General features: G+C 44.2%; 1 protein-coding gene across 1 annotated transcript in view; it reads left to right on the forward strand.

The window, feature by feature from the left end:
• Positions 1–20,041: 20,041 nt before the first annotated feature.
• The window catches only part of RAB12 (RAB12, member RAS oncogene family), a 28,774-nt gene continuing 23,845 nt past the window's right edge, over positions 20,042–24,970 (forward strand). The window contains exon 1 of the mRNA XM_064379423.1: positions 20,042–20,561. Coding sequence (XP_064235493.1) covers positions 20,045–20,561 — 517 coding nt within the window. The 5' untranslated portion in view covers positions 20,042–20,044. The remainder of the gene's footprint in view (positions 20,562–24,970) is intronic.

Here is a 24,970-nt window from a genome sequence, read left to right on the forward strand (position 1 = left end):
TCTGGGGTGCCAGCCCAAACAGCCACACCGGCCAAAACAACCATGCTGGTGACCCGTGGAGCTCCTCCACCTAGGAATCTTCTGGTCTGTGGGCAATAAGGACCCATCTGGAAGTGTGATGTCCACTCACCCTCTGCACTTTCACTGGGAGCTGCAATCCTGAGCTGCTCTTAATCGGCCATCTTGGATCTGTCCCCCCAACACCATTTATTCAAAAAGTTTTAAAAATTAACCATGTATGCAAGCAGGTGCCTGTGGTCCCAACTACTTGGGTGGCTAAGGTGAGAGGATTGTTTGAGCCTGGGAGTTCCAGGCTGCAGTAAGCCACGATCAAGCCACTGTACTCAAGCCTGGGTGACAGAGCCAGAGCCTGTCTCAAAACAAAAACAAAAACAGGAACAGCTGGTGACTTTCCAAGCCACCATACAAATGGATGAGAGTGGCATTTTCAAGTCTCTCTGCAACCCAAAGAGCCTCATGAAGTGCCTAGTCTTTTTTTAACTGGTAGAGGAGGTGAGGTGCAACCACTTCTCCTTTTCACGAGGCAGCTTTCCCTTCTTTGTGTAGACCACATGATCCCTAAAATCTTTACCAAAGTAATGGATTCTTATATCTTCATGGTGTTTATCTCTCACTCTCAGCCACTCGTATTTTACTAGGTCATCTAGAGTTCTTGCCAGTTTGTACTGACCAAGTCCACTAAGCATGCTATCAATAAAGTAAACTGGCATGGTGGCTTGAGGAATGTCTAGATCATCAATATTCCTATAGATTTTATTATGACAAAGAATAGGAGAGTTGACAAAGTCCTGGAGTACTTCCCTGTAAAAGCAAGCTGCTTTCGATACTTTTTTATTTTTTTTTACAGTACTGGAGTATTTTCTTAGCTTTGATAGGACAACCTCACTTCTCCTTTTTTTTTTTTTTAAGAGAAAAGATAGAAAGAAAAGAATGAAGGAGAGGAAGAAAAAGGACGAGAAAGAAAGAGAGAGAATGGGAGTATTGCTTTATTGCCCAGGCTAGAATGCAGTCTAAAAATGGGAATTGAAAACCTCTTTTATGCCAATAATTGTGCTTAACAATGGAGACAGAAAGGAATAAGGGAAGAAAATAACAAACAAGCAGCCAACCAATATTTCATTTAAACCTATGAAATGCCATGCAATTACTGAGGAGTGATTTACTTCCAATTATGTAGTCACTTTTGGAATAGGTGTGATATGGTACTGATAAGAATGTATGCTTTGTGTATTTGAATTGGAGAGTTCTATAAATGTTTATTAAGTTTGCTTGTTCCGGGTCTGAGTTCAAGTCCTGGATATCCTTGTTAATTTTCTGTCTCGATGATCTGTCTAATATTGACAATGTGATGTTACAGTCTCCCACTATTATTGTGTGGGAGTCTAAGTCTCTTTATAAGTCATTAAGAACTTGTCTTATGTAGCTGGGTGCTCCTGTATTGGGTGCGTATATATTTAGGATTGTTAGCTCTTCTTGTTGCATTGATCCTTTTACCATTATGTAATGTCCTTCTTTGCCTCTTTTGATCTTTGTTGCTTTAAAGTCTGTTTTATCAGAGGTGAGAATTGCAACTCCTGCTTTTTATTTATTTATTTATTTTTGCTCTCCGTTTAGTTGGTAAATCTTCCTCTGTCCCTTTGTTTTGAGTCTTTGTGTATCGTTACATGTCAGATGGGTCTGGATGCAGCATACTGATGGGTTTTGGCTTTTTCTCCAGTTTGATTAATAATATTATATGTGAGTTTAATATTGCCATTTGATGCTAGCTGGCTGTTTTGCCCATTAATTGATGTAAATTCTTCATTATATTAATGCTCTTTACTTTTTGATATATTTTTGGAAAGGCTGATACTGGTTGTTCCTTTATATGTGTAGTGCTTCTTTCAGAAGCTCTTGTAAAGCAGGCCTGGTGGTGGTGAAATGTCTAAGTACTTGCTTGTTCACAAAAAATTTTACTTTTCCTTCACTTGTGAAGCTTAGTTTGGCTGGATATGAAATTCTGGATTGAAAGCTCTTTTCTTTAAGGATGTTGAATACTGGCCCCCACTCTTTTCTGGCTTGTAGGGTTTCTGCTGAGAGATCTGCTGTAAGTCTGATAGGCTTCCCTTTGTGGGTAACCTGACCTTTCTCTCTGGCTGCCCTTAGTATTTTCTCCTTCATTTCAACCCTAATGAATCTGATGATTATGTGCCTTGGGGTTGGTCTTCTTGAGGAATATCTTTGTGGTGTTCTCTGTATTACCTGGAGTTGAATATTGTCCTGCCTTACTAGGTTGGGAAAGTTTTCCTGAATAATATCCTGAAGAGTATTTTCCAACTTGGATTCATTCTCTTCGTCACATTCAGGTACAACTATCAAACGTAGATTAGGTCTTTTCACATAGTTGCATATTTCTTGGACACTTTGCTCATTCCTTTTTATCCTTTTTTCTCTAATCTTGTCTTCTCATTTTATTTCATTAAGTTGGTCTTCAACTTCTGATATCCTTTCTTCTGCTTGATCTATTCGACTGTTAAAACTTGTGCATACTTCACGGAGTTCTCGTATTGTGTTTTTCAGCTCCATTAATTCACTTATATTCCTCTCTAAATTGTCTATTCTTGTTAGCATTTCGTCAAACCTTTTTTCAAAGTTCTTAGTTTCTTTGCATTGGGTTAGAATAAGTTCTTTTAATTCACAGAAGTTTCTTATCATCCACCTTTTGAAGCCTACTACTGTTAATGGAACACACTCATTCTCCATCAGGCCTTGTTCCATTGCTAATGAGGAACTGTGATCCCCTGTAGAGGGAGAGGCATTCTGATTTTGGGTATTCTCTGCCTTTTTAGGCTGGTTTCTTCCCTTCATTATAGATTTATCCATCTGTCATCTTTGTAATTACAGACTTTCTAATTAGGTCTCTGAGTGGGCGTCCAACTTGTTGATTCCCAGCACCGAAATCTGAGCAATCCACTGCACCGGCCAAAACAGTAGTGTTAAGATTGATGGTGCTTTTCTGCCTGGGGATCTCTGGTCTGGCTCCCTTCTTGAGTCCATCCTTCAATCAGCTGAATGGGTGACTCTGTCTTCCCGGAGCTCCAAATGTCAGCCAAAAGGGGACCCAGTCCCACTTACTCTGCACCAAGAACCACCGCGCTGAGGCACCGGTAAAACCACTGCACTGGCCACAAAGGTTGCTCTGGTGACCCATGGGGCTCCTCTGCTGGGAATCTCCTGGTCCGTGAGCAACAAAAATTCATCTGAAACTTTGGCATCCTCTCATTCTCTGCGCTTTCACTGGGAGCTACAATCCCGAGCTGCTAGTGATCAACCATCTTGGATCTCTCTCCTCTGCTTTTGATACTTTTTATTGATGACAATTGAAAAAAATGCATTTGCCAGGTCAATAGCTGCATGCCACATGCCAAAACAGGAGACCTAGGGCTCCCATAAAGACATCACATCCAGCACAGCTGGTGCCATAGGCTACCAATTGTTTATGTTTGTATAATTCACTGGCATCTGCCATATCCATCCGGGGTGTGCAGGGACCACCCAGAGAATTTAGCAGGATATGATGGGGCTCACATCCCCTACATCCTTCATCTTTGATGGTGGTGCTGATCACTGCAGTATCTCCCAGGATGTGGTATTGCTTCTGATTTACTGTCCTGACAAAGCAATGAAAAAAGGAAGCTCTTGTCACCCACTGGCCAAGGGTGCCCCACAGGAGTTAACTCCTTCGTGTTACAAATGCACAGGTGCTAAGCAGGTACCATGGATAGCATCCAGGAAGCCCTGGGGAGAGATGTGAGAGGTGCTTGACATGGGCCTGTTGGGATGCAAGGCACCACCAGGCTGCACCTTCACAAAGCCATCAGAGCCTGCACTATCCGGCGGCTGCAAATGTAGTTGGACAATCTGTGAGTGAGACTGAGAGGATCTGAATAAGCCCCAGAGGCATCTTGTACACTGAATCCTTAGCAGGCTGGTAGGCAGAGACAGAAGGAGACAGATGGGATTTTCTGCAGGATTGACAGTCTCTATAGGCTGGAACCCTTTCCTGGGCCCCTGCTAGCAGCTGGCACAGGACTCAAAGGGGTAGAAGCACTTAACAAACATTTTTTGGATGCAAAAACTAAGAAATTAATTAAACAATAAGTCAATATTGTATTGAAAGATCCAGGTCACAGTGTCTATGGACATACCATCCTGAACACCCCCAATCTTGTCTGAAAAATCTAGGTCACATTAAAAGATGTGGCAAAGATGGATTTCACCACACCTACCAAGCCTGAAGTGAAAAGTGTCCCTGGGAAACCAGGTAAGCCTGAGTATGCCTGGGTGCAGACGTTGGTTGAGGGGGCTGTGATGGATAGTGGGAATGTCCCCCAACACAGACCAGGAAGCAGCACAGCACTGTGGCTGAGGGGCTCTAGGCCTAAGAGGGTTCGACAGTCCCCACATTACTCAGAGGGAAACCCATTTGCTATCATCAAATTTCTTACATAGGTAGACAGAGCTAAGAGATGAAGTCATTGGGAGACAGGGTCTAAGGTTAGCCCACTTCCTCATAGAGGCTGGGTGACTCCCTGAGGCTCTCTGGGCCTCATGCCCAGGTACAAGGAGGAACTTGGTATGGGTGGTAGAGACTTTGGTTTCTGACTGCCAATTCTTTCTCCCCAAGGGGGAAAACATAATTCAGTTGCCAGGCAAGTGCTAAGATGTCTGCTGCGCTAGTAAAATTGGAGAGTAAGGTTTAGGAGACAGGGAGGGAGGGAGAGGAGGAGAGAGGGGAAGAGGGGGATGGGGAGGACAGGAGGAGCAGCACCAGCAAGAGGAGCAGGAAGTGGAAAGAAATTTTAAAGTTGCCTTTTATTTTTGTGACGGAAAGCATCATTAACAAGCCTTTATTCCGAATAAAAGAACTAATCCCCGTAGGGAACAGTCCCTTTCCACTCTGCAGATGAAATTAAGGCAGCAAGTCAAAAAGCGTGCATTGTCCAGGTAATGGAGTGGCTTAGGCACTGACAGTCTCTGCAAACTCCCACCTGGGGAGCCCCACCTCGTCTCGTCTCGGGGCTGCCTGTGGGAAGCACTGGAGAGCAGTCATTTCACACCACTCACATAAGCAAGCATGGGTTAACTCTTCCAAAGTTTGAAAGCCTCCTTCCAGGGAAGAACAAGAAAAATCCAAAATGTTTTAAATAGCATGATCATCAATGAGGAAGAATATTTGAGATAAATAATAAAACTGTCATCTTGATCGAGGTACAAATGTTCTTCCAAAGTTTTAAAATCCTTTGTGTGCTTCCTCACTTGCTTATGGATTTGAAGCAGACACAAAGGGATGCCTTATTTGTCTCATTTGTGGCTGCATCTTTTCTTAACAGTTCTTTCATGTCTCCTCATTTTGAACAATCAAGTGGTGAAATAAGCAATTTGCACGCACTCCTATTTAAACTCTAAAGTGCTATATAAATGAAAAGTATTATCATTTCCAGTTTTAACTCTAAAGCAGAGTGATGTAACCCCTCCAATCCCTAATTTTTCTTTTTCTTTTCTTTCTTTCTTTCCTTTCTTTCTTTCTTCTTTCTTTCTCTTTCTCCCTTTTTCTCTCTCTCTTTCTTTCCTTCCTTCCTTCCTTTCTTTCATTCTTTCGTTCATTCTTTCCACAGAGTTTTGCTCTTATTGCCCAGGCTGCCATGCAATGGCATGATCTCAGCTCACTACAACATCCGTCTCCTGGGTTCAAGCGATTCTCCTGCCTCAGCCTCCTGAGTAGCTGGGACTACAGGAGCATGCCCCACGCCCTGCTCATTTTTGTATTTTTAGTAGAGACAGGGTTTCTCTGTATTGGTCAGGCTGTTCTTGAACTCCTGACCTCAGGTGATCCGCCAGCCTCAGCCTTCCAAAGTGCTAGGATTACAGGCATGAATGAGCCACCGGACCTGGCCACCTAATTTCTTTAAGTGGATGGACTAAAAACAAAGTACAGTTGCATTGTTTAATTTTCCAATCAAAAAACAGTTCTCAAGGGTGAAGTAATATTATTTTCTTTAAAATTAAATTTAGTAATAAATATAAAAATATGTATTATGTAGTAATTATGGTTGGGTGGGGCTGCAGTTGGCTTTCTGGGAGGCATTATATAGTACATAATAGGATATAAAAATGGAAGTTTCGAGCCATGTACAGTAGTTCATGCCTATAACCTCAGCACTTTGGGAGCCCAAGGCTGGAGGATCATTTGAGCCTAGGAGCTTGAGATGAGCCTGGGCAACATAGTGAGATATCATCTCTTCAAAAAATTTAACACCTAGCTGGGTATGGTCATACATGTCTGTGGTCCCAGCTACTTGGGAGGCTGAAGCAGGGAGATCGCTGGAGTCCGGGAGTTTGAGGCTGCAGTCATAATTGTGCCAATGTGCTCCAGCCTGAGCAACAGAGTGAGACCTTGCCTCTACAAAAAAATAAAAATAACATTTTTTAAAATGGAAGTTTTGGTGAGACCCTCAGATGAGAAAGATCACGTGCTAACCCGAGGTTCCAAGTAAGGAGGCTAGCTTTTATAGTCTTTGGTGAGAAGCTTTAACCCTTACCTACATCACAGGCCAGAACATGTGGGGATGGGAGGAATTTGTGCAGGGACTTTTTAGGGAAAGCTGTTGATCCATTCTAAGTCCCAGTTCCTGAGGAGGAAAAGCAGAGACGCTTGTCCTCAAGCTGCTAAGAGGGGCACTGACAGCAGCAGCTGTGTGTCCCATGTGGTAGGGGGCCCAGGAGGCTGGTGTGTGACTCCCATTTGAGAAATCGAAAGGGTGAGCCATGTAGCAGCTCTGCTGATGGTTGAGGGGAGGAGGCTCTCCCCCAGGAGCTGGGGCAGAGGCAATGGGGCCGCGCCTGTGAGAAAGCCATTGTGGGTTACTTTAGGTCTTGTCCAAGAGAGCCAGCTGGCAGGGCACAGAGCTGCAGGTGTTGCTGGATTCCCAAGGCCATGGGCAAACCACAGTGAGCCACAGGAGAAGCACCTCTCCCCGTTAGGGAACTTCCAACAGGAAGTGCCCACCTGCGTGGGTGGCTGGAGGAAGGGCTCTGAGGAACCCACACAAACCTCCACCAGAGAAGGCATCAGCCCTGAACATCTGCCAGGACCAGAGAGCAAGAAGGAAACTCGTGGCAGAGACAGTTCAATCCTGTTGGCCCTCTCTTGTCTCCCAGTTACTCCTTAAGAAACCAGCAACCCTGCAGGCATTGCAAACTATGGCGAGCAAACTGGAGGGTTTGGGGGAGGTGGAGAACATTGGACCGGGAGAGAGAGAAGGACCCATTGCCTGGCCCGCTGGCTCACAGCAGGCTCCCCACCTGCAGCTGCCCTTGATGGAAGAGACACCTCCTCTTAACCCTAGTCTTGAGTTTAGAATATTGCAGGGGACTGGAAATGCCTGTTTCTGTGTGGAAACACTGTGTATCACACATCAGTGATCCAAAATATTAAAGGACTGCCTGAGTCCTTATCCAGGGACAGGGAAAAACTGGCCCTGCTGAATCCATTTAAAAGAATAGTGATAGATAAAATAAAATGATTTCAGGATGGCAGCTCATGAATCATGTCTGCTCAATGCACACGTTATGAGTGTTCAGAAAACAGAACTAAAACTTTGAAAACCTGATGTCTTCCAAAATTACCTCTATTTGTTTTTAAATATGCATTGTTTTCAAATGGTAAAAGCAGATTCATGGTAGACAATTTAGAAGCTCACACAATCCTACCACTATTTCTTTCTTAAAGTATAAACAATGTCCTTCCTCCCTGGGCTAAAAAAGATATTCAGATATTCCAAGCGTTCTCTTTAATGGTACGATTATGGGTTACACCCTCTTTTCTGCCTATAGGTGGAAGCAGACAGTTCTAATTTTGTCTCTCTGGGTCACATACACACCCTCTTGACCACCCCTCTCCACTTTTCTGGATTCATTCCCCACATCTACTCCACCTTATCCATTAAAGCGGTTATGTCAGAGCTGCATTTTTTTTTTTTTTTTTTTTTTTTTTGAGACAGAGTCTAGCTGTATCGCCCATGTTGGAGAGCAATGGAGTGATCTTGGCTCACTGCAACCTCCGGCTCCTGGGTTCAAGCTATTCTCCTGCCTCAGCCTCCCGAAGAGCTGGGACTACAGGTGCCCACCCCCACATCTGGCTAATTTTTTATTTTTACTAGAGGCAGGGTTTCACCATGTTGGCTGGGCTGCTCTTGAACTCCTGACCTCAGGTGATCCACCTGCCTCAGCCTCCCAAAGTGCTGAGATTACAGGGGCGAGACACCGCGCCCAGTCTAATTTTCCTTTTATAAAAAAGTATATTTCCTTGCTTGACCAACTTTTTTCTTCTTGAGACAGTCTCACTCTGTCACCCAGGCTGGAATGCAGTAGTACAATCTCGGCTCACTGCAACCTCCACCTCCCAGGTTCAAGCGATTTCCCTGCCTCAGCCTCCCAGGTAGCTTGGGTTACAGGAGCCTACCACCACATCAGCTACTTTTTGTATTTTTAGTAGACCATGTTGGCCACAGTGAAACTGGTCTCTACTTCCTGACCTCAAGTGATACGCCCGCCTCGGCCTTCCAAAGTGCTGGCATTACAGGCGTGAGCCACTATGTCCAGCCTAAATTTTTCCAAAGACGTCAGACTAATGTTATTTCTATGTGGGCTCTGTGTCCACTCTTAGGGGACAAAGGCAGAAAAAACACAGTGGATATTTTCTTTTCAGTCTATTCCATGTGTGTGCATTTTTTATGGATTTAAAATAAAATAACAGTACTAAAGAGGGAAGAAAAATCACAAAACAACAGCTGAGGATAGTGTGTGAGCCACTCATTCCTCCTCTTTCCCTCTGTGGTTAAAGTCATCACCAACTTCTTAGCTATCTAATGGTCTCCAAGCCTTTTAGAATAAGCTGCTGGAGCCATTTCCACCCTCTGTTACATTCTGCTATCCATTAACCAGCGAAAAGGAAGAAGATAGAAGAAGTTTGGTCCTGCCCAAACAGGCCATACTGTGTTAGCTTTGTCTGAGATATAATTTCTTTTTTAAGGTTTTGCTGAAAATAACTGTAGTATATCACCCTTCGAGATGCCTGCCTAGTCCTAACCTCCAGATGTGAGTCACTCACTACCAGCATTTCCTGCAGATCCGGAGGCTGGGTCTCCATATTTCTACCATAGGATGCTCCTCTCCCAACTGCCACAGTTCTTGTTATATCAGGATCGACATTTGACCCAACTGAGTTGGTCTGATTCTCTCTTCTGGGAAATTCCTATGGTAGGTTTGAGGCACTGGAGCTCAGAGAGGTCACCTAGACTCAAGGCTAGAGAGACCATTTTTGTCCTATGTGTTCCATGTCAAAGAAAGCTAGTTTGTAGAGAGATAGACAAATGAGCCAAGAAGGGCAGAAAATAAGGGTCCTGGCTCCACAGAGGTGGACTTGTCACTTTGTGACCTCCGTGTACTAGTTTGCTATAACCACCATAACAAAGTACCACTGACAAGGTGGCTTAAGCAACAGACATTTATTTTCTTATGGTGCTGAAAGCTGGAAGTCTGAGATGAAGGTGTCAACAGGGTTGCTTTCTACTGAAGCCTGTCTCCTTGGCTTGCAGGTGACTGCCTCTCCCTTTGTGCTGACATGGTCCTCCCTCTGTCCCTGTCTCTCTCCTAACCTGCTGGTCACACTGGATTAGGGCCCACCCATATGACCTCATTCTACCTTAATCAGCTGTTTGAAGGCCCAGCCTCCAAATACAGTCACATTTTGGATTTAAGGGGGCACAGCTCAGCCATAACACTCCTCTTCTGACTCTCCAGGTCCTGATTATATACCTGGTTACACCTCGTATCCTTGGGATATAGGATCAGCTCTATCTTTTGACTCATGATAACCTAAGTAGATTTCAGCTCCAGTCAGTGAAACAATTCCTCACAAAGATAATTACCCTTCTAGCAAAAGTGGCTCTGTGATTTTTCCAGAATGTGAGGTTCAAAAATGTTAATACTGTCTTTATACATATGAACGTTAAAGAGAAACAATTTCCAATTCTCTCTCTAAATTTTCACTTTGAATTGACCTCAAATTTCTCAAAGCTTCCTCTTCTTCCAATTGAAATCCATATTCAGGCTCCCATGTCATATGCCAAATCCAAAATGCTATCATTAGCACTCCTGCTCTCATGAAGGCCATCCTCACAGGTGTTTGGGGATCAACCCCCACAAATCTGGATCCACTCCAAGTTTATAGATGATGCTTTTTCATATCAGTTGCCATAGTCACTAGATTTTACTTTGACTTCCAATATTGGGAGATACATTGAACTCAGCATTTTCCAGTTGCTCCTATCTGTTGTCTTCCCTCATAACTAGTATGTAGTACAGTTCTCAACTACAGTACTATCAAACACTTGATCAGACGTAAGGCACGGCACAAGTAATTTGTTACTGATCACTAAACTAACAACATTTGTCAATATCTTCTTTTTTTTTTTTTTTTTGAGACAGAATCTCACTCTGTCACCCAGGCTGGAGTGCAGTGGTGTGATCTCAGCTCACTGCAACTTCTGCCTCCCAAGTTCAAGCAATTCTCTGCCTCAGCCTGCCAAGTAGCTGGGACTACAGATGCCCGCCACCGTGCCCAGCTAATTTTTTTTTGTATTTTTAGTAGAGACAGGGTTTCACCATCTTGGCCAGGCTCATCTTGAAATCCCGATCTAGTGATCTACCCGCCTTGGCCTCCCAAAGTGATGGGATTACAGGCGTGAGCCACTAAGCCCAGCCAATTACAATCTTTCTAAAAGATTAGTGGTGATTGAAGCTTACCTCTATGATGTCATTATATTTGTAAGGATGCATTTGTATATCTGTTAGAACACTTTTAGCTCCAAATAATGAAAAAAACCTAACTCAAATGCTTATCCAAGAAGAGAATTTGTTACCTTGCATGGTAAGAATGTCCCTAGATGGGAGTCTCCATGGCTGGTTAATTCAGTGACTTCACAACTACATCAAAATTTGAGGGGTTTTTATCTTTTTACTCTACTGTCTACAACCTATCAACTAGCTTTCCTCAAGACTGCAAATGGCAACAGCAACTATAACAGTTACACCCTCCCACACAAAGGTTCTGAGGCAAAAAAAAAAAGGGGTGGTTGGGGGTGAGTATCTCTCCCTTCGGTCACTTTTCTTTTCTTTTCTTTTCTTTTTTTTTTTTTTGAGAAAGGGTCTGGCTCTATTGCCCAGGCTGGAGTGCCGTGGCACAAGCATGGCTCACTGTAGCCTCATCCACCTGGGCTCAAGTGATCCTCCCACCTCAGCCTCTCCAGTAGCTGGGACCACAGATGCATGCCACCATGCCTGTTTTTAATTATTTGTAGAGACAAGGTCTCACTATGTTGCCCAGCCTGGTCTCGAACTCTTGGGCTCAAGCAATTCTCCTGCATTAGCTTCCCAAAGTGCTGAGATTACAGACATGAGCCCCTGTGCCCAGCCTGGTAGTTTTAAAATTATTATGATTACTATTTTGGGATGGGGTCTCACATGTCATCCAGGCTGTACTGCAGTAGTGTGAACATGGCTCACTGCAGCCTCAGCTTCCTAGGCTCAGGTGATTCTTCTGTTCAGTCTCCAGAGCTGGGAGTACAGGTGTATGTAGCTGGGAGTACAGGTGTATGATCACACTCAGCCATTTTTTTTTTTATTTTTTGTAGAGAGAATCTTACTATGCTGCCCAGGTTGGTCTCGAGCTCCTGTTCTCAAGTGATCCTCCTGCCTTAGCCTTACAAAATGGCCATTTTTAAAGAGCTTGGCCATTTTATCAGAAGCCTCTAGTCTCCTAAAAATTCCCTTCATGTCTCACTGACCAGAGTGTGGCCATATACCATTTCCTAAGCCACTGACTGATAGGGAGAATAGAATCAGAATAATTGACTTAGAAAGTCAACATTCAGCTTCCAGTCCTGATGCTTGAGCAAGCTCTGCCTGAAACACTTGATTTCACAGAGAAGTGTGGGTATCTGAACAAAAGTCATGGTTCTGTTAGCACGGAGAGAACAAGGAAGTGGTTGTTTCATGGATAACCAACAGTGATTGCTGCAGTTGCTCACTGGCATTCTGATGTGCTTTCTTGAGAAAGAACAAAGGGATTAAGGTATAATTAGAGCAACAGGAACCGCACGCAATGCAGTACGTCTCTATGGAAATGTGGGATGAAAATGGCTAAAATGCATCTTGGCTGGAACCAGATTAAGACCTGCTTGCTTCTCTGTGTCTCTGGTCTTCACTTTGCATGTGTTTCTCAGTTTGTGCAATCTCACTCCCAACCCTCATTGCAATAAATGTTTTAAATATGGACAGTCATCTTTGCAAGGTAGAAATTTCAGTTACCACAGCTTAGTTAAATAACACCAGTTCCCCAGCATTTCAGATTCCAGTTACTATGGTATATAAACCATGAGTAATTGCAGGAAGTACAAACTTCCCAGCTAGCTCTTTAGTTCACAGATCACTACATAAATAAACAACATGTGCATCATAATCAATGATCAATGATGTCTGTTGTGAACACTTTGAAGAACAGGATGGACTCCCACCAAAATTTTTGGTTTGGATGTCAAGACTGATGATGCCACGCACACATATCTAGAGGTGTCTTTGTTCTTTACATTGGTTTGTTATTTCTGGGGAGAATAGGGCGGCCCTCCCAACCTGGTTTGAAAATAGCTTGAACAGAGGAAGGGAGACTGGCTGGGTGTATTTATTGTGCTCTGGGGAGGATTCTACACATGAGCAGGGAATTCCATGGTTTGAATCTCTCACTAGCACCAAAGGAGGGAGCACACAGCCTTTCTTATCAGCTTGCCCAAATGTAGGGCAGAAGGTGAAGAGGGCGAGGTGAGACTTCAGCAGTCAGACATCAAAAAATTGACTTAGGCTGGGCGCGGTGGCTCACACCTGTAATCCCAGCACTTTGGAAGGCATGGATCAGAAGGTCAGGAGTTCAAGACCAGCTTGGCCAATATAGTGAAATCCCATCTCTACTAAAAGTACAAAAAAATTAGCTGTGCGTGGTGGGGGGCGCCTATAATCCCAGCTACTCAGGAGGCTGAGGCAGAATTGCTTGAACCCGGGACGCAGAGGTTACAGTGAGTGGAGATCATGCCACTGCAGTCCAGCCTGAGTGACAGTGTGAGACTCCATCTAAAAAAAAAAAAAAAAGAATTAGATTCTTTATTACAACACCACCACTTGTTCCAAAGTCTCTTGGTGACTGATTTCTGTGTAAATCATTCAGTTCATGCACAGACAGCAAAGCATGTAGCAGTATTGCCTCATTGTCTTTCAGTGCTAATCTCATGTGACATTTCACAAAAATGGACAATCAAAAGAAAAAACTGGCCAGCAAAGATCAAAGCGCAGCAAAGAAACAAAATCTGCCACATGGCAGCCATGGATGGAGATGCTGGTGGGGGGCTGTGCCCTGGGGTCTGTGTACCAGCCCATGGTGGACAGGATTGTACTCTGTTCCTAAGAAGGACAGGAACTGGAGAACCCAGGCTAGCCCATCCTAGAAGACATTTTTGGAGTTATACTGAAAGGAGGATAAAGTTCTTTAAAAGAAGCTCTGGGGCAGAAAGAGAGTAGAGAGAGAATGAGGGAGAAAAAAATATTTGAAGAAATAATGGCTGAACATTTCCCAACTTTGGTGAAAGACATATTTTCAGATTCAAGAAGCAGAGTAAAACTCAAAGCAAAATTAGAAATAAAAAAGCAAAAAAGGTATACCTTGGCACATCATAGACAAACTGCTAAAAAACAAAGAAAAAGAGAAAATTTTAAAAGCAGCCGGAGAAAAAGAACACACTGCATACACAGAACGACATTTTCAATGTCACTGTTTTCTTATGAAAAGCAATGTAGGCCAGAAGATGGTGGAACATCTTTAAAATGCTGAAAGAAAAAGTCAACTCAGAAATGCTTTTCCTGGCTGGGCACGGTGGCTCACACCTGTAATCCCAGCACTTTGGAAGGCCAAGATGGGAGGATTGCTTGAGCTCAGGAGTTTGAGTCCACCCTGGGCAACATAGCGAGACCCCATCTTTACAAAAAATAACAAAAATTAGCTGGGTGTGGTGGTGTGTGCCTGTTATTCCAGCTACTTGGGAGACTGAGGTGGGAAGATCACTGGAGCCTGGGAGGCGGAGATTGCAGTGACCCAAGATCATGCACTGTGCTCCAGCTTGGTGACAGCACAAGACTGTGTCTTGAAGATAAATAAATAAATAAACGAATAGAAATGCTTTTCCAGTGAAAGCATTCTTCCAGAATGAAGATGAAATAAAGCTATTTTCAGATAAAAGAAAACAGATTTTGTTATCAGCAGACCTACACTATAAGAAGTGCCAACAAAAAAAAAAGTTATTCAGAGAAAAGGGAAAGGAAACCAGATGAAAGAACAGTGCTACCGGCTGGAATAAGGAGAATGGTAAATTTGTAGGTTAATACAAAATACATTTTTCTTTTTAATGTCTTTAAAACACATTACACTGTTTAAGGTAAAAAACTATACAGTTGTATTGTGGGGTTTATAACATATGTAGATGTAACATACACGAAAACGTCAGCATAAAGGATGAGGGGGTGGACTCATACAGCTCCAAGTGTCCTGCATGCTACGAGCAGTGCTGCAATGTGAACTTGGAGAATACTGAAGAGTTCAGGATGCAGACCGTAATCCCTAGAGCAGCAGGTCTCCATGTGTGGTCTAGAATGACCCAGAGTCCCTAAGATCCTTTCAGGGGTCTGTGAGTTCAAAATAATTTTCATAACAATAAAAAAGAAACAAAAAGTAATAACGCTGGAAGTGAAATCTGAATCTACTATAAGTGGAATAGTAAAGGAAATAGTTGACTGTGGGAAAGGTGATTTTGCTGCCACTTGGGAGGCTTTGGATGTGCAATCAAGAATTCTGTAACAGCGAGCTTGTCGCCATCATAAGGAGGAAAGTGGTTGTGATGAAAAGGACAAAGGTGGCCCTGAGGAAGTGACAAGGGCAAAAAACCTAACATTAAAGAAATTCTCAGAGCTATTTCATGACATTGAAAGCTCAAAGGATGAAAAGAGTCCAGGTGCGGTGGCTCATGCCTGTAATCTCAGCACTTTGGGAGGCCGAGGTGGACAGATCACTTGAGGTCAGGAGTTTGAGACCAGCCTGGCCAACATGGTGAAACCCTGTCTCCACTAAAAATACAAAAATTAGCTGGACGTGGTGGTACGCAACTGTAATCCCAGCTACTAGGGAGGCTGAGGAGGTCTCAGGTAGAATCGCTTGAACCCAGGAGGCAGAGGTTGCAGTGAGCCGATATCATGCCACTGCATTCCAGCCTGGGCAACAGAGCAAAACTCTGCCTCAAAAAAGAAAAAAAAAAAGATGTTAACTTCTTATAGTAAGTTAGATGGGCTGGGCACAATGGCTCATGCCTGTAATCCTAACACTTTGAGAGGCTGAGTCAGGTGGATTGCTTGAGCTCAGGAGTCCGAGACCAGCCTGGGCAACATGGTGAAACCCTGTCTTTACTAAAAACACAAAAATTATCCAGGTGCACTGGTGCATGCCTGTAATCCCAGCTACTTGGGGACTGAAGTGGAAGGATTGCTTAAGCCTGGGAGGTTGAGTGTGCAGTAAGCTGAGATCACACCACTGTACTCCAGCCTGGGAAACAGAGTGACCCTGTCTCAAAATAAAGAAAGAAAGAATTAAGTTATATGGCAAGAAGAAGACAAGCACTGGTTCAAACTATTCTTTATAGTTTTGCTGTTGTTGTTGTTGTTATTATAGAGACAAAGTCTCACTCTTTTGCCCAGGCTGGTCTTGAACTCCTGAGCTCAAGTGCTCCTCCTACCTTAACCTCCCAAAGTGCTATGATTACAGGTATGAGCCACCATACATGACCCAAACTATTCTTGATAAGTATTTTTACAGGAAAAAACAAAACAAATCAAAACAAAAAACACTTAATTCTCAATGTTTCTGGCATTTTAAATTAGTATCCTAAATAAACACTAACTTTAGAATTTTTTCTTCATGTACACTTATAGCAACATTTGGAGTGTTCTCAATGTTTTGACAAAAATTTTAAAGACCACAAAATAATAATAATAATTTTCCCATTGGTTATTAAGATCACTTTGTACTATTTGACTTAAACAATGATTTTTATGGTGTCTGACTACCTGGCAAATCTCTGCCTGCCTGTACTTATTTTATGTGACCATTCTGTGACATGGGGCTTTTTTGATCATTCCCAGCTTTGAGAAACACAATTGTGCCCTGTTTTTCAATGGCCCCACTATCTCCAGTATCCTCTCCCTCCTGTCTCAGTTTTCTTTCCAGCTTTGCTTCTCTTACCTACCCTTTGGATGTTGGTGATCCTGGAGCTCTGTTCTTCACCTTTTGTTTCTTACTCTACATAATCTTCTGGTTCTGGCCTTTGTCATACCTGAAACTTCTCCCCTGTATTAGCCTGTTTTCATGCTGCTGTTAAAGACATAACTGAGACTGGGTAATTTATAAAGAAAAAGAGGTTCAATGGACTCACAGTTCCACATGGCTGGAGAGGCCTCACAATCATGGCAGAAAGCAAAAGGCACATCTTACATGGCACCAGGCAAAAGGGAAAAATGAGAGCCAAGAGAAAGAGGAAACCCCTTATCAAACCATCAGATCTTGTAAGACTTATGCACTACCATGACAACGGTACGGGGGAAACCACCCACATGATTCAATTATCTCCTACCTGGTCCCTCCTACAACGTGTGGGAATTATGGGAGTTACAACTCAAGATGAGAATTGGGTGGGGATACAGCCAAACCATAGCATCCACCTTAGGTGGCGATGATGATGTTAAAGTGAAGACAGTGATAAAAGGCGACTTTACCAAATGGTAGGAGAGAGGTTTTTTGGGGGGGGAAAAAGCAGGATATGGGATGTCTAGGTTTAAGAGCCCAAGGAGCCAATGAAGTTATTTGGATAAACTATGAAATGTTCTATATGGATATCTATGAAATGGATATGTATGGATATAGATAGCTATAAAAATTTCATTAATTCATTCATTTCACCAATATTTACTAACTTGTACCATGTATCAGGCACAGTTCCAGGTGCTGGAGCACTGTGGACTGCATCGTGCAGTACAATTTGATACTTTGTGAGAGAAAGAGACCACTTTCACATAACTGTTACTACAGTATATATTATCATAGTAGTTCTACAGTTGATTCTTGAACAATGTGAGGGATAGGAATGCTGACCCCATGCAGTCAAAAATTTGTGTATAATTTTGACTCCCCCAAACCTTAACTACTAATAGCCTACTATTGACCAGAAGCCTTACTAATAACATAAACATGATTAAGACATATTTTGTATGCTATACACATTATATACTGTATTCTAATAAAATATTGTAATGTAAGTTACAAAACACATAAGTTAGAGAAAAGAACATATTATTAAGAAAGTCATAAGGAAGAGAAAATACATTTACTATTCACTAAGTGGAAGTGGGTCATCATAAAGCTCTTCATCCTTGTCATCTTCACATTGAGTAGCTGAGGAGGAGGAGGAGGAAGAGGAGGGGTTGGTCTTACTGTCTCAGGGGTGGTAGAGGCAGATGAAAATCTGCATATAAGTGAACCCATACAGTTCAAACCCGTGTTATTCAAGGGTCAAATGATTTTTATTATTAGTTATTGTTAATCTCTTACTATGCCTAGTGTGTAAATTAAACTTGATCATAGGTATGTATATATAGAAGAAAACATGGTATATAGAGGGCTCTATACTCTCTGAGGTTTCAGGCATCCACTGTGAGTCTTGGGACATATCCCCAGGAATTAGAGGCACTATTGTAATTGGTTCAAAATAGTGAATATGCACTTACCTGCCCTCCAGAAATACTACCCAACCTCTGTCATTTAGTTCATTAGTTATTCCAGTGGCAGAAACTACAGATCTACCTTCTGGGGAAGATATTTTATTTTGGGCAAGAAGGTCTTCAGCCCCACAAGCCATGTCACATGCATCTGCCTATTAGGACAGGCAGGGCTATTAATAAGAATGGACCAAATTAAAAATCTTGAAATTACCTTTGCAGATGCATCTTGCTTTGTAAAATCACAGTATTTCTGAAAAGCCATGCATAAATCAGTTTCAACCTTTGCAGATGCATCTTGCTTTGTAAAATCACAGTATTCCTGAAAAGCCATGCATAAATCAGTTTCAATTCCTTACACTTACATAGTGTCTTATGGTTGCCACAGAATGCAGAGATTGTTAGTTGTTTTTTTCCTAACAATGCTAGATAAAAGGAGGGGTCACTACTCTCATTCCCATAGAACAGAAGAGAAACTCACAGCTAAGAAATGTTCCATGGCTGGGCACAGTGGCTCATGCCTGTAATCACAGCACTTTGGGAGGCTAAGGTGGGAGGATCACTTGAGGCCAGTTCAGGGTCTCACTCTGTTGACTTGCCTGGTCAGCAAAGTGAGATCCCATCTCTACAAAAAATTAAAAAACTAACTAGGCATGGTGGCACATGCCTGTGGTCTCAGCTGCACAGGAGGCTGAGGAGGGAGAATCACTTGGGCCCAGGAGTTCCAGCCTGCAACTCCTGATCACACCACTACACTCCAGTCTGGGTAACAGAGCAAGACTGTCTCAAAAGCAAAACAAAACAAAATGAAAGAAAAGAAAGAAAGAAGGTAAATTCCGTGATGGTGAGTGATAGATCTGTGCTCCAAATAATACAGATGGATCATATTTTACATATTCTCAGAATTCATATTAAAAAGATCCCTACAGTGATTGCACAGTTAAGAATGCTCTCAAAGATGTAAACTTCCAATCTACTCTGTGGGCAACGCTAGGTTTTTACAAATCAGGTTTGCTGTGTAACATACGCATGTACTGTGCATTACTAAACCTAGTTCTAAGTACAGTACAGCTGAAATTTGGTGGGTAACGTCATCATTCGGCAAATGTCGCCAGCCCCTATCATATTCAGAACCCTGTGTTCTGAGGTGCTCAAGTTCAAGCTGAGGAATTTGCTAAACAAATCTCTGGCAAGGAACCAGCAGTGATTTTCTATATCCTTCCACATAGAAATGGCAAAACATGCGATCCGAGTCCACAATTCCTAAAGTTTCAATCTCCTCGCACTGTTTGAGTTTTAACTCGCTTATTCCCCCAAAGGAGTATGTCATTTACTTATGTTAAAAATTAAACAGCATACAAACTTCTGAACTCTGAGTGAGACAGCAATCAGGGTTAAAAACTGATTTCGTGCGTTTCCATGGAAAAGGGGAGACAGAGTGATGGGGAGAGACCAAGAAGTGCCACGGGCCGGTTGGCGGTACAGGGACTTGCACCTGCTGGTGTTTGTGGGAGAGCGCCGGTGTAGACGCGAACGCGGCGCAGGCCTGGGGTGGGGGCCTTTCCAGCGTTCCAGCCACACCGCGCATGCGCGGTGGCGAATACCGGTGCATGGTGTTTGGGGACCGTGCGCAGTGTTTTCACTGTCAACTAGGGCTCTTTTTCTTATTTTGAATCCATTTTCATGATGCACTGAAATGTTGAAGTTTAAAACTGCCTACGGAGAATGTTAAGACTAAAACGACACTAAGTTTCTCGTGTTAACTATAAATGCAGGGCAGAGTGAAAGCAGAGTAGGGAAGAGTGAAAAGGGGGAAAAGGGAAGTGGTAAGAGGAAGAAAAGATAAAAGAGCCGGCGGAAGAGGGAGGAAAGCTGGGGTGGGGGACGGCGGTAGGAAAAGAGCCGGGCGGGGTGCGGGAAAGCCTCGCAGGCTGCAGCCCCCGCGAGGCCCCTGTGCGCAGTCCTCCCGCCGACAGGGGGCTCCCGCCCGTCCGCCCGCCTCCTGCCCCGCACGACCCGCCGCCCCGCCCGCGCCTGCGCTTCCTGCCCCTCCTCGTCCGGGATGCTGCTGCCGCTACTGCGGAGTAGCTGCTTCCCTTCCTCCTCTCCCGGCGGTGGCGGCGGCGGCGGCGGCGGAGGAGGAGGGGACCCAGGCTCCGAGAACCTACCGGCAGCGCAGTTGCAGCGCGGAGCCCACGGGCTGGTGGAGCCGCAAGAGCGGGCGGACGCCGAGCCCGGGGCCGACCCCCCACGCGTGGCGGAGGCTGAGGGGGCGCCAGGGCCCGGGGCGCGCGGCCGGGGGGCGGGCGGCGGCGGCGGGCGGCGGGCCGAGCGGGAGCCGCATGCGTGTATGGATCCGGGCTCCGCGCTGCAGAGGCGGGCCGGGGGCGGCGGAGGCGGCCTGGGCGCGGGCTCTCCGGCGCTGTCGGGCGGCCAGGGCCGCCGGAGAAAGCAGCCCCCCAGGCCGGCCGACTTCAAGCTGCAGGTCATCATCATCGGCTCCCGCGGCGTGGGCAAGACCAGCCTGATGGAGCGCTTCACCGACGACACCTTCTGCGAGGCCTGCAAGTCCACCGTGGGTAAGGGCGCCGCGGCGACCTCGGGCCGGGCCGGGCCGGGCTGGGCCTCCTGGCCCCCGGGCCGGTGCCCTTCCCCGTGGGCCTCGAGTCTCATCGAGCCTGGGAGCCTTTCGAGGATAGGGCTCTCCGTGAAACTAGGGGCAGGGGTTTTCGTGGAGCGCCTTCCATCCCAAGCCCAAAGCCTGGCGGATGTTTTCGGGCCGCCTCTGCGCAGACCTGCCCTTGGCCCCCTGCGCTGCCTCTGAGGTCCTGGCGACCCCGGGGGGCTGGGGGAGCGGCTCTCCACGGAAACTTCGGCTCTTAGCATGCTCGCCCAAGAAAAAGCTGGGTGCAAGGGGGGCTCAGGCAGGCAGGGGAGTGAAAGCCGAAGGCCGCTGTCGCCCGAGCCGCCCCTGCAGGCCAAGGCTGGCGCGCGCTGTCTGCCGAGGATGTGATCCCTTCGCAACCAGGGCAGTTTTCTTATGTTGAACTCATTTTCACGAAATGATGGAGTTTAAAGGCACTTACGGACAATGTTAAGACTAAAACTACACTAAGTTTCTCTAAGTTAACCGTAAGTACTGGGCAGAGGAACTTCAGCTGTTTTTATCTGTGACCTCAAACAACCCGGTGACTGGCGGGCGTGGGGCTGATTCCTCCAGTACCATCCTTTTCGGTGAAGGACAGGAGTGAAGTAACTACAGGAACGCTCCACGGTCAAGGGGAATAGCCGCGGATCTGAAATAAAAACTGCAGGGGAAATTTTTTTTAATGAAGTCACGTTTAAAGGATTTGACTTTGAGATTTGTCAAGTGGGTGTGGGTAGCAGTTGCTTCCATGGAAAACCCCTTAAAAGATGTCCAAACTAGGAGAAACCCATTCTTTAAAATAAGGCAGTTACCTTCCGTGATAGGAAGTGAGAGATTGGGCGCTCCAAAAAACTGAGTCGTCAAGATAATTGATAGACAGAATTAAAAGTATCATTTTATGTAATTCTGTTTATTAATAGTGTTATAACCAGTGGTAGTTCCAAGGCTGTCGGTACGATTTTGAGATGAATTGGTTTGAAATTGTCATGTAACCAAACAGCACTACATTTAAAGTGTCTTACTGGAAAATTAAACCACCAATTTTTGTATTGTCTTTTTGTTTTTTCAGAACTTACTTCCCTTACTTCTTTTTTGGAATAGATCATTTTGGAACTGTTTGTGCTGTCTGTACCATTTGTTTTTAAAATGTTGGCGTTGGGGACATGATATTAAAATTAGTAGCGTAACTTTACCTGTTTCAAAATCCAATCTTGGATTATATGGAGTACAGGGAGTTGTTAAACCATCAAATGAGGGTTATGCTGTTATTTTAGTACCTGATACAAATAAAGTAGGGTTAAATTCAGTTCAGAATTGTCAATCGTTTATGCCTCTGCACTTCAGTGTAAGAAAATAAGGGATAGTAGAGTTGCACTGTGTGATGAAGAGAAATCAGGTACCCATAGGTGGGTAACTGAAGGCTTGGGTGGATGGATGGTGAGATAGATGAGCAAAGGTGTGCTTTAGAATGCAGAAGAGAGGGGAAGAAGGGTTTTCAAAGCCAGGCAGCAGTGGAGCAGCCCCTCACCCCCACCTCTGGGGAAGGTTCCTTAAGGGGACTTGGGAATGAATACTGCGAGACCTTGACTGCTCTGCTAAGGAGGGTGGACCCTATCCTATGGGCACCTGGAACCAGAAGGTATCTTAATAAGACATTGGCATGAAGACAATGGAACTCATTTGGCAGAGTTGCATAGGATGTATGGGAATAAGGACGAAACCAGGAGGCTAGGACACCAGGCAGTTGTTTCTGTGTCCCTTAGTACACACGTTCTACTCTGAGTGTGGATGAATTTCTCTCCTCCTCATTTTTGTTTGCTTCACATGTAGCCTGTAATACTTAACAGTACTGAAGTACTAGTACTCCAGTACTCCGTGTGTGCTTCTAACTGTGGGATGTTCAGAGAATGACGATGGCCTCTGGCTTGCTAAAAACATGAAGACACAGAAAGCTAACCAGCCCTGCTTCAGTTTCTGCTTCAGAGTTACTTTTCAAAATCTTCCACTCATCAGATTGTTCGTCGAGGACCTACTGTGTGTTGGATATTATGCTGTCCAGAAGTGGATCGGAGCTCCTGGGAGCTACACGACTGCTTGTTAAGGCAGTGACAGATGTGTATGGGTATTTGAGAGCATAGTGAAAGCGCCTCCAGTCAGCACTAGGGATGAGGCCTGGTTGGAGAAGGCTTCCTCGTCATTGGAATGTTTGAAGATAAGTTCGTTCCTCTAGTTCCTTTAGAAAAATGCTAATTAAATATGGTACTGGGTGTGGTGTAGAACTGTGGTTGCCCCACCTGAATGGTTACCATTAGATCAGTTAGCTCACAGGGTCCTTCCAAGGCTGGTTTTTCTGGTTTCATCTCCATGTATTACAGTGAATTCCATATAGAGCAAGAGTCTCTTCCACAGTGGGACTTTTTCCCTATCCTGTCAAGGCTTATGGATATGTGCTGCTCACAGCAGCCATCTGGGAAAGATGGTGAGCTTCAGAGCATGGCCCAGGAAAGAATCAGGGTCTTGCTACGTCACCCAGGCTTCAGTGCAGTGGTGCGATCTTTGCTCACTGCAGCCTTGACCTGCCAGGCTCACACAATCCTCCCGCCTCAGCCTCCTGAGCAGCTAGGACTACAGGTGCACACCACCAAGCCGTTTTTTGATTTTTGGTAGAGATGAAGTCCTACTATGTTGTCCAGGATGGTCTCAAACTTCTAGTCTCAAGCAGTCCTCCCACCTTGGCTTCCCAAAGTGCTCAGATTACAGGAGTGAGCTACTACACCTGACCAGTAAGTGCCCTTTTAAAGTGAATGGGATTCATTTGAACTTTCTGTAAAAGATTGGTAGTGAAGTCCCTAAGGATTTGAGATGATGAACTATTAGGTAAAATTATAAATGAGCAAAATGTTAATTTTTTTGTATTGTTAATCACATCAGAAACTGGTCTAAAAGATACACAAAATTCACAAGGGTATGAAAAGCTGAGAGATTGTGTTTACTACTTGGCCTATTTAATGAAAATTATCTAACGGAATTGTCTTGTTTTCAAATGGCATTTTGTTTTCATGGAATTATTTAGTCTGATATAATTTGACAAGTTATTTTAAAAAGTACAGACAGGAGCAGCTTTTCAGAGTTTCAGAGACGGAAAAAAGTAGTTGACTAAACAAATTTACAACTAACATGACTGACTGGTCCACTATTTTTCTCATAGCGATGCCTGTATCATAAGCATACTTATCTACCATGAATCTGTGTGTGCTTTTACAAGTTGATGTCATTACCTCCTGAGTGAAGCTGTAGAATCCATTTCTATCTAGCAATGCCAAATTCTTGATCTTGGTTCCTTCTGTTTGACTCCCACTAGTTTCAGCCTAAACAGGTAAATGTGCTTTTTCTGAAACTATATTTCAAAAAACAACTCCATAAAATTACATATGTCAACTTTTGTTTTATTTCTATGTTACTGTTGGAAGCTAGCTGTTAATTTTGTTTCTGTTGAAATAGTTTTACCTGATAAAAACCTACCCCTGCCCTTGCTCCAACAGCATTGCATGCTAGGAAAAATGAATAAGAAATGTGTGTTCTTAGGCGGGCTGATCATGAGGTCAAGAGATTGAGGTCAACATGGTGAAACCCCGTTTCTACTAAAAATACAAAAAAATTAGCTGGGTGTGGTGCACGCCTGTAGTCCCAGCTACTTGGGAGGCTGGGGCAGGAGAATTGCTTGAACCCAGGAGGCGGAGGTTGCAGTGAGCTGAGGTCACACCACTGCACTCCAGCCTGGCGCCTGGTGACAGAGTGAAACTCTGTCTCAAAAAAAAAAAAAAAAAGAAATGTGTGCTCATGCTCAAGGCTCTGCCACTAACTAGTTTGTGACTTTGGATAAATAATTTAGTTGTCTGTGCATATAAGTAGAATATTGTGTTAGTAGTCACTGCTACTTAGTGAGCACTTACTACTCCAGCAGAAGGCCTTATCACAGCCCTGAAAGTTACCCCTGTTTTATAGATGAGGACGCAAAGTCTCAAGAGAGGTAGAAACTTACCCCCTGTGACACAACTGGTCAGCAAGTGGTCAGGGCCAGGGCTGCAAGTGAATTCTTTTTAACTATCTTTCTTTCTGTTCCTTAGCTTACTTTGAGATTTAAATTGACTTTGCTTTGTTGAAAATACTGATAGCTCACACACGTAAAGGTCAGACGTGATGGAGCCCTTTCCTTGTTTTAGAATTTGGTCCTTGTTACAGCCCCATGAAGATAGTGACACAATTATCCTATGGCATTAGTGAAACTGATTTTCTTTAAGTGTGGCCCTGTCATCACCTGTCACTTTCCTTTTGGATATT

The sequence above is a fragment of the Aotus nancymaae genome, unplaced genomic scaffold, assembly GCF_030222135.1.
Source record: "Aotus nancymaae isolate 86718 unplaced genomic scaffold, 86718_ANA_hifiasm-v0.15.2.pri h1tg000020l, whole genome shotgun sequence".
Lineage (NCBI taxonomy): Eukaryota > Metazoa > Chordata > Mammalia > Primates > Aotidae > Aotus > Aotus nancymaae.